Source organism: Crocuta crocuta, unplaced genomic scaffold (assembly GCF_008692635.1).
Source record: "Crocuta crocuta isolate KB4526 unplaced genomic scaffold, BGI_CrCroc_1.0 scaffold243, whole genome shotgun sequence".
Classification (NCBI taxonomy): domain Eukaryota; kingdom Metazoa; phylum Chordata; class Mammalia; order Carnivora; family Hyaenidae; genus Crocuta; species Crocuta crocuta.
The window spans coordinates 48,297-59,167 of NW_027529596.1; the positions used below are offsets into that span (position 1 = coordinate 48,297).

General features: G+C 45.5%; 1 protein-coding gene across 1 annotated transcript in view; it reads right to left on the reverse strand.

Annotated features, from left to right (window-relative positions):
• Positions 1-3,068: 3,068 nt before the first annotated feature.
• LOC144229674 (uncharacterized) overlaps positions 3,069-10,871 on the reverse strand; it is a 9,347-nt gene continuing 1,544 nt past the window's right edge. Inside the window, exon 3 of the mRNA XM_077761758.1 lies at positions 3,069-3,388. Coding sequence (XP_077617884.1) covers positions 3,075-3,388 — 314 coding nt within the window. The 3' untranslated portion in view covers positions 3,069-3,074. The remainder of the gene's footprint in view (positions 3,389-10,871) is intronic.

Consider the following 10,871-nt stretch of genomic DNA (forward strand, 5'->3'; position numbering starts at 1 on the left):
ACGTTGTACACATCTGCACCACACCCAGCTGCGCACTGCCAGCCACCCTCCTATGTCTCATCCAGCCACCGATGCATTCTATGCCTAGCCTTGAGCCCCTGGATGCCCTGGTGCAGAGCCTCCAGCCAACAAAGGACAGCTATAGACTTGTCAACAGAATCTTGGCAAGCCAGAAGCAAGTGACCTGACCTATTCAAAGTGATGAATGGAAAAATCAGCAGCCAGGAATACTCTATCCAGCAAGGCTATCATTCAGAATAGAAGGAGACATAAGAGTTTCCCAAACAAAAACTAAAGGAATTGGTACCACTAAATTAGTCCAGCAAGAAATATTAAGAGGGACTCTTTGGAAAAAAGAGACTAAAAGTGGCAAGAGAGGTAGAAAACACAAAACCAGTAAAAATGAATATTTCTGTAAAAAAATCAGTCAAGAAACTGACAAAATTGGAAATATACAAACATGTATCAAAACAAAGGGAGGAGAAAATAATGGGTTCAGAGGTAAAAGACCAGCAAATTAATAACATCTAAAAGCAAATGAATTCTATAAAAAACCTAATGGTGACCATATATCAAAAATCACAAATAAATATGCAAAGAATAAGGATAAAAACTAATCAAAACTAATCACTAAGGAAATCAGAGGAGACTGGGCCTTGAACCCAAACACTAACCCTGACTGCCAACTTCCCTGGTGCCCTCACCTCAGCCCTCCTGGGAGATCACTGCTCTGTGGCTGATTAGATCCTGGATCGTCCCTGGATCTTACTCTAACCCTAACCCTGAACCTGAACCTAACCCTAACCCTACCCCTAACCCTCACTCTAAACGCGACCATACACCTGAGCCTCACCTGTGCATGTGCCCTCACTTCAGCCCTCCAGGGAGATCACAGGAATGGTGTCGCTTCTGCCCTGGAGATTCTCCTGCACCAAACCCTAATGCTAGTCATGGCACTCTTTCCATGGGGACCCATATACTAGTTCTGAGAACAGATAGACAGGGGAAGCAGAAGCAGTGCAGGCTTAATCAGCATGGAACATGGAACATCACCATCACATTAACAAAGGCTGGATCATGCAGCACAAGGGGTGTCGTGAGGGGCAACTGAGCCTGGCCACACAGAGGGGGCTGGGCCTTGAACCTCCCCACCAAGCTTCACTGCCAACTTCCCCTATGCCCTCAATTCAGCCCTCAGGGGAGATCACTGGACTGCTTGCTGATTAGATATTGGATCGTCCCGGGATCTTACTCTACCCCTATCACTAAGCCTAAACCTAACCCTACCGCTACTCCTAACCTTCACTCTAAACCTAACCCTACACCTGAGCCGCACCCGTGCATGGGCTCTTATTTCAGACCTCCAGGGAGATCAAGAGGCTGGTGTTGCTTCTGCCCTGGTGACTCCCCAGGACGCAACCCTAACCCTATCCAAGGCTCTCTCTCCCCGTGGAGATCTGAGTCCTAGATCTGATTAAACTGTGGACATGGGGCCCAGAAGTGGTGCAGGCTTCTTCAGCATGGAACAGGGAACATCACCATGACATTCGCAAAGCCCAGAAACAGCGGCACGAGGGGTGTCCTCAGGCCCCTCTGTACCCTGGCCCACTGAGGCAGTGGGTCCTGGAAACCCAACACTAAGCCTGGCCAGCACTGTCCCATGTGCCCTCAACTCAGCCCTCTGGGTGGACCACGGCACCACTGGCAGATCATTTACTGCAGCGTCCTGGGCACGGACCCTAACCCTAGCCCCACCTGTCAGGCTCACCAGAACCCTACACCTGACCTGGCCCCGCCCATTGGCCCTCACTTCAGCCCTCCAGGGAGATCACAGGACTGGTGCCGCTTTGGTCCTGGTGACTCCCCTGGACACAACCCTAACTCTACCTACCCCAGGCTCTTTCTCCCCATGGGGATCCGAGTCTGAGGTCTGAGAAAACTGTAGCAATGGGACCTGGAAGCAGTGCAAGATGACTCAGCATGGTATATGGAACATCACCATGCCACATCCAAAGCCTGGATGAAGCTGCACGAGTGGGCTCCTGAGGCCCACCTGTACTTTAGCCCAAAGAGGAGACTGGCTTTTGAAGCCAAGGCGATGGCTGATTGGCACCTACCCATGCGCCCTCAACTCAGCCCCGCAGGGAGACCACCTCACTTCTGTCAGTCCAACCCAGAAGCCTCCTGGGATCTACTCCTAACCACACCCTACCCCCAACACCCATTCCTAACCTGACACCTATACCTACCTCTCGTCATAACTGACAGCTAACTTGCACCTGTACATGTGCCCTCATTTCAGCACAGGGAGATCCTGGGACTGGTGTCACTTTGGTCCTGGTGACTCCCCTGGACAGAACCCTAACTTTAGCCAAGGCTCTGTCCCCATGGGGAATCCTTTCCAGAGGACACTTCTCTACAAAACCTGTGAGCTATTAACTCCTCAGCTAGAAGTTCAAAGCAGCTTTTGCCAAGTATGTACACAGTGCATTAAATCTCGCTAAAAAGTGTTGGACGCATACTGTGACCAAATGTGGCGTATTGTCCTTACCCTTTTCTCTTTCAAGAGCAAGGTCTGCAAGAGCTCAGCCTGGTCCTGGAGGCTGCCAGTCCTCCACTGAGCTGATGGTCCTCCCCAGGGACACAGAGGTTGTCCAGGCCGTAGGGACAGGCATCTGTTGTCCACTGGATACTTAGGATGTCTGGGCTGAGGTGCCTCTGGACTGTGTCTCATCATCGTGGAGACATGTCCACACAGACACTGAGGATGTCCAGGCCATGTCCCATTGTCATGGGAATGGGTGGTGAAATCCACATGGACACTGTGGTTGTCCAGGCTGTGTCCTGGAGGTCATGAGGGTGCTGTCCACACAGACACAAAGGTCACTAGGCCCTGTTCATACAGCCCAGATCTGAGTTCTGATGCCCCAAGGCTTCTGAGTAGATTTGGTGGTCTCCAATCTTCTGGCATTAGCACGCAGCAGCCTGAAGGGAGGCCCAGGTCCCTGCCTCTGGGATGGAGTCGCCGCCTGCATGTCTGCAGGATGGCTGAGGCCTCTGCGGCCAGCAGGCAGCTATGGCGATGACTGGCGTCTTCTCACACTGAATGATGGTCCTCCAGTGGAGAGCTCCGGTGCAGGGCAGAGAGCGTGGGCGGGACGGGGTGGAGCGCCAGGGTCAGCTGGAGAACCAAGGGCAGAGTTGAGGGCCTGGGACGGCAGCGGTATGGAGACCCACAGCATTGAGGGTAGAGGGCTGATGGAGACCGTGCTCTCTTCCTCCTCTCTGAGGCTGGGCCGGGTTAGGGCTTTCCAGACGCTTGCTGTTTGTGCAGCAGGGTCAGCTCTGAGACGTGTCTGCCAGTGCTGATGCAGCTCCTTAACTACACCTGAGAACCAGGCAAAGGAGTTGGTTTTAAACTGCTCTCCATAAGGCAGAAAAGAGAATAAGTGATTTAGAAGACACCATTATAAAAAAACAAGAAGCTGACCAAAAAAGAGAGAAACTGATACAGGAACATGAAAGAAGAGTTCGAGACCTCAGTATACAGTCAAACGCAACAATATCCATATCATAGGAATCCCAGAAGAGGAAGAGAGAGGGAAAGGTGCTGAAGGAGTCCTGGAACAAATTATAGCAGAGAAGTTCCCCGACGTGGGGAAGGAAGTAAATGTTGAAATACAAGAGGCACAGAGAACTCCCCTTAGACATAATTTGAATTGATCTTCTGCATGACATATCACAGTGAAAATGGCAAAATATAAGGACAAGGAGAGAATTCTGAAAGCAGCTCAGGAGAAAAGGGTCCTAACATATAAAGGGAAACCTATCAGAGTGGTGACAGACTGAAACGTGGCAGGCCAGAAAGGAGTGGCAGCAGATCTTCAATGTGATGAACAGAAAAAATATGCAGCCAAGAATCCTCTATCCAGCAAGCCTGTCATTCANGGGGAAATGGTGGGGGAAAGGGAGAGAGGCAAACCATGAGAGACTCTTGAATACTGAGAACAAAATGAGGACTGATGGGTATGGGGGGGGAAGTGCGAGATGTGCATGGAGGAGGGCACTTGTTGGGATGAGCACTAGCTGTTATATGGAAACCAAGTTGACAATAAACTATTTGTAAAAAATTAAAAATAAATAAAGAAAAAAGAAAAGAAAAGAAAAAGAAAGTAAACTGCTCTCCATAGAAGAGGGTGGAGGGACTGGGTGGTCTCAATCAACTGATTCATCAACTTCACCTGATGTAATTTCCTGCGTCTCCTCCAGGTGTGACATAGAAAATTAGCATAACCTTTTTGCTTTGAGTTTCTTACATCAAGTGATTATGGTAAGAAATAATGAGAAAATGCCTGTAAAAGGAAGCAGCTCATTACTTGACACATAGAAAACACTAAAAAATCATAATTATTATTAATTTTTTTTTAGAAATTATGAGGGTAGAGAAGAGAGGAAAAGAAGCAAGGATGCTATGGTAAGAATGTTGCTATTCTCATAATCATATCCACTATAACTCAAGTTCCTTATTTGGGTATCCAAATACCCGAATTCTTCAACTGATGAGTGAAAACCACTTATGTAACATATTGATGGTCACCTATTTACTTTCCAGTTCCACCAACTACACATCTATATAATATATACACTTTAAAACTTTCCACCTACAGGAAAGATAAAATTCACCAAGCTGAGAGGACCCTTTAAGATTCTGCAGTGTCCAGGGGCGCCTGGGTGGCTCAGTCGGTTAAGCGTCCGACTTCGGCTCAGGTCATGATCTCACGGTTTGTGGGTTCAAGCCCCGTGTCGGGCTCTGTGCTGACAGCTAGCTCAGAGCCTGTCTCCCTCTCTCTCTGACTCTCCCCTGCTCATGCTGTCTTGAATGCTGAGAACAAACTGAGGACTGATGGGTGGGGGGAGGTGGAGGCGGGTGATGGACACGGAGGAGGCCACTTGTGTGGATGAGCACTGGGTGTTATATGGAAACCAACTTGACAATAAACTATTAAAAAATAGAACAAAACATTTAAAATATTAAAACAAACAGACTCTGCAGTGTCCAATAATAACTGTTTCTGCCTCCAAGGTATTAAACATGGTCATTACAGAAGCCTTAATCCCTTTAATACTATTAGTGAAGTTCAAATTCCTATCCTGAGACAAGTTCTTCCTGCTGAGAAGCTGAAGCTGATAGAGGTCAATGGAGTTGGGTATCAGTAAACAGATGGGAGCTTTTGCTCTCAGATCAAGTAACTTCTGTATTCTGTCCACATGAGCAGTTTTTTCTCTTCCTTAATTTTAAGATAGAGGCATTGTACACTGGTGAGGCATTTCTTCATGCAACATCTGTGATGAATTTTTGGAAAACTCATTGGGATTTCAAACACATAGTCTATATATTCAGCCATTAAGTGATCTTCCAAAAATAGTAAGAGTTCCCTTTCCACAGAAAGAATGAATCAAGGAATTACTTAGGGTCTCTACCACTTACTTTACTGTGATGTAGCTTGTCTCTTTTGCTATTCCAATTCTATTTTCAAGAAGTCTCCTTTTTAAAGTTTTTATCAAATAGTAAAATATTCAAAGTGAATACCATTAAGGAAAACAGAGTACAGCATAATGGAACCATTACCAACTCCCAATGTGTAAATTCAGGCTTAGTCTTTGTCTTATATCTTCATCATCTTTCAGGATACAGAGAAAGGCACATATACTCACACTTGCCAAGATTATGTCAAAGACAATAATCATGGATGATTTTCTCCTCATTTGAATGGAAAGCTTCAGAAATGTTCTATATTTCTGCCAAACAATCATCATAATTGAGCAAAACCGAACTATTCAATATAGCTAAAATATAAGACCTAATGGGTAAACTAAACTGAATTGGATCCCTATACGTAAAGAGAATGTGCTTATTATTTGTTTGGATTCCCTCTGCTGATGCTCTGAGCTAATACCTCTGGAGAATGATCTCCTCTGAGCCCACAGGTGTAAAATAAACCTACTCCTTTCCAAGATCTCTGAGTGGTGCTTGGCTCTTCCGCTGGGTGATCCAGTTCAGATTACGTAACATTTGGTTCCCTGACCTGGAAACCCAGCCACACTGGCCCGTTCTTGCTACTGGCTTGGGAAAACAGTGAGGAAGTGATGGAATGAGGAATCGCAAAGAAGAAGGCGAGCCTGCCTGAATTTCAGCAGTCTACAGCTTGGTCACCTCATCGATCCCGCTGGACTTGAGGAGACTTGGCAAGTTAACCTGGAACTGACGTCGGAAACCAGGCTACCTAAAGAAACAAACCAAAGTACACGTGGTGGAGAGTACCAAATATCACTATGAGTAAGGAAATAAAATAACCAAAGTCACAACAAGAGAGACCCAGGGACACCATTAGAAGAACACTTCCTGAAAGGACAGCCCCTGGACAGTCTAGGAACCTCCTTTAATATAGAAGTATTCACAGGTGCAGTGCATATAACAAGCTTTTAAAACATACAAGAGACAGAAAACTAGCCAAAATGACAAAATGGAAGAACTCTCTCAAAACAAATTCCAGGAAGAAGTGATGGCTAAAGAATTGGTCAAAACAGATATAAGCAACATGACTAACCAAGAACTTAGAACAATAGTCATAAAATTAATTGCTGGGCTTGAAAAAGGCATAGAAGACACCAGAGACGCTACTGCTACAAAGATCATGGGCCTTAAAAATAGTTATGATAAATTAAAAAATGCTATAAATGAGGTGCATCAAATGAGGTGGCCCCTGCATGGATGGAAGAGGCAGAAAGGAGAATAGGTGAATTCGAGGACACATTATAGAAAAAGAGGAAGCCGAGGAAAAGAGAGATAAGTTCATCCAGGAGCTTGAAGGTAGAATTTGAGAACTCAGTGAGACAATCCAATGGAACAATGTCCCTATCATAGGAATTCCATAAGAAGGAGAGAAAGGGGCTGAAAGGGTCGTTGAACAAATTATAGCCAAGAAAGCCAAGAACTTCCCCAATCTGGGGGAGGAAACAGACTCTGAAATCCAAGAGGCACAGAGAACTCCTCTCAGACGTACCTTGAATCGATCTTCTGCATGACATATCAGAGCGAAACTGGCAAAGTATAAGGATAAAGAGAGAATTCTGAAAGCAGCTAGGGATAAATGGGCCTTAAGATATAAAGGTAGACAGGGGCGCCTGGGTGGCTTAGTCGGTTAAGTGTCCGACTTTCACTGAGGTCATGATCTCGCGGTTCGTGGGTTCGAGCCCCGCGTCGGGCTCTGTGGTGACTGCCAGCTCAGAGCCTGTAGCCTGTTTCGGAGTCTGTGACTCCCTCTCTCTCTGACCCTCCCCTGCTCACGCTGTCTCTCTCTCTCCTGGAAGCAAATAAAACATTAAAAAATTAAAAAAAAAAGATATAAAGGTAGACACATCAGGGTAGTAGCAGATCTATCTAATGAAACTTGGCAGGCCAGAAAGAAATGGCAGGAAATCTTCAATGTGATGAACAGGAAAAATATGCAGCCAAGAATCCTCTATCCAGCAAACCGGTCATTAAGAAGAGGAGGAGAGACTTTGCTGTCTATAAGAAATTCATTTTAGACCTCAGGATACCTTCAGATTGAAAGTAAGGAGATGGAGAAATATCTATCTGCTACTGGAAATCAAAAAAAAGGTGGAGTGGCCATACTTATATTGGACAAACTGGACTTTAAAGTAAAGGCAGTAACATGAGATGAAGAAGGGCATTATATAATAATTACAGGGTCTATCCATCAGAAAGAGCTAACAATTATAAATGTCTCTGCACCAAATTCAGAAGCACCCAAATACATAAAACAATCACAAACATAAGCAATCTTATTGATAAGAACATGCTAATTGCAGGAGACCTTAATACTCCACTTACAGCAATGGATAGATCAACTGGACAGAAAAATCACTAAAGAAACAATGGACCTGAATAACAGGGGGAGGATCTAGCCCTCCCCCTAACCTTCCTCCCAACCCTCCCCATAACCCTACCCCAAACCCTAACACTAACTCCTAACCCTAACCCCAAACCCCTACCCAACCCCAACCTTACCACTAAACCCTAAACCTTAAATCCTAACCTTACTCCCTCACCCCTAACAGCTAACCCTCACTCCTAGCTTTAACCTCTAACTGTAACCCTATCACTAAACCCTAAACTCTAAATCCTTACCCTAAGCCCTCACCCCAACCCCTAACCCAACCCCATACTTCTAACCATAAGCTAACCTTAACCCATAACCCAAAAACCATAACCCCTTACTCCGAACCCCAACCCTAAACCGAAACTTACCCTAATCCAACACTAATCCTGATCGCCCAACCCCTAATCCCTAACACTGTCCCTAACTCATATGCTAACCCCAACAACTAAATCCTAACCCCTAACACTATACCTAACCTCCCTAAGCCTAATCCTAATCCCTAATCCCTAACCCAAACACCAACCCCAACTCCTAACCCTAACCCAAACCGAAACACTATAACCCTAACCTTATAACCCTACCCCGCTAACCCTAACCCTCTAAACCTAACACCATCCCCTAACCCTGTCCCATAACCCCTCACTATCTTACTCCTAACCTGAACCCTTATCCTCTAACCCTAACCCTCTAATCATAACCCTAACCCCAACCTCTAACCCTAACCACTAATCCTTAACTATGTGACTCCTAACCAAACCCTAACCCTGAACACTGCTAAAAGAAATTAAAGACAATATAAAGTGTACTATTGCTGAATGCCAATAGCACACAATGCAACGTGAAGTTTCAATGTGATTCCCAGGAAAATTCACAAAATCCTCTGAGAAGAAATGCACAAGCTAATCCTAACCATCATGGAAAATCAAGGGACCACAAAATAAACAAAAAATTGAAAAAAATCCAAGTAGAAGCTCATACTTCCCAATTTCAAATATCAAAACAAAGCAACAGTAAATAAAACATTATGATACTGTCATAAAGATATACGTGAAGATCAGTGGGATTTCATTGAGAACCCGTTCCCTGAAATAAATCCTTTCATTTATGGTTAACTGAATTTTGACAAGGGTGGACAGCATGACATTGGGGAAACAATGGTCTTTTCAACAAAGGGCGCTAGATGACTGTCTATCCATGTGCAGAGGAATGAAATTGGACCCTTACCCTCACACCACATACAAACATTAACTCAAAATGGATCTAAAACTTAAATGTAAGAGGTAAACTTGTAAACTCTAGAAGATATAAATGGACATAAATCTTCATGAGCACTGAGTTTAACAATGCTGTTAGGGCTGACACCAAAGTATAAGCAAGGAAAGAAAAATAGATAATTTTAGTTTCCTCAACATCAAAAACCTTTGTACCTCAAAAGCTGCTATTCCAAAAGTGAAAAGACAATGCCTAGAATGAAAGAAAATATTTGCACATTATTTGTCTGGTAGGAGTCTGTTTTAGAGAATAGATAAAGAGCTTGTACGACTCATTGACAACAACAACAACAAAAAACCCCATGCTTAAAGGACTTGGATATACTTTCCCAAGAGAGATCATATGTATAGACATGAAAAGACATGAAATAGACATGAAAAGATGTTAAACATCAGTAATCCTTATGGAAATGGAGATTTAAAACACAGTTAGATACCCGTTTACATTCACTAAAATTGCTATAACATAGAAAACTACAAATGATGGCAAACATGTGGAGAAATCGGAACCCTTAAACCTGCCTGTGGAAATGTAAAATGGTGGAGCCTATGGGTAAAATAGTTTGGGATTTCCTCAGAAAGAGAAAAACACAGAATGATCATTTGGCTCCACAATTCTACTCCTAGATGTCTGTCCCAAAGAATTGAAGTAGTTGTTTAAAAAAAGAGCACATGCACAAGCATACACAGCAGCACTGTTCACAATAGCCAAATGATAGAAAAACTATGCAAATGCCCATCGGTGGGTGAATGGAGAAACACACTGGGCCGACCCATAAACAACAATACTACTCTGCCATGTAAAGGAATCAAGGAAAACGGTGCGGCTGCAGAGCACAGTGTGGCGGTTCCTCAGAAAGTGCACACAGAACTCCCCCCCTGCACACACACACCCGGAAGCTGAAAGCAAAGCCTTGAGCGGATACTCACGTTCCCTAAGTCATAGCAGCTTCTTCACAGCGGCCAAGGGACGGAAGCAACCCAGTGATGGCCGACAGATGGACAAATACACAAATTGGGGTCTGCACACAACGGAATAGGCTCAGCCTTACAAAGGGCAGGAATTCTGACACTCGCTGCAACACGGACTGAACCTCGCAGTCATTATGCTGAGTGAAATACGCCAGGCAAAGGAGGACAAATACTCTCCTTTTCCCAAGTAAACCTATTTTTCCTGGTAGAAGCTGGACGTGTCATATTGAAGGTAAATAGAAGTAATAAGTGCGTACACTCGCAGGACACGACACGGACACAAAAACCCCACGTGCATATCTACACACGCATGACGACCCATCGGAAAGAGACACGAAGAGACGGACCCGCTGACACCTGCGTCAGAAGGAACCACGTGCCCGGGAGGGATTCTGAGCGAGGGGGGGACGGACCTGCTCTGAGGACGACAGGACGCTGGGGACAGAAACACAGGGAGACGCGCGTGGACGGAACGCCACTCTGGGCTCCGTCCTGTGACGACGTCCGTCCTGCCAGGGGCGGTGTGCACATCCGGGGCCGTCGGCTCAGACCTCCCCACGACGCCGTGTCATACACGCTAACCCTAACAGACACCCCGACCCGCGCATGGAGACAGAGGGGTAGGGGGACCCCGCGCGGCGAGCACCGCCCGGGCACCTGCTCCCGAACCGCGAACCGCGAG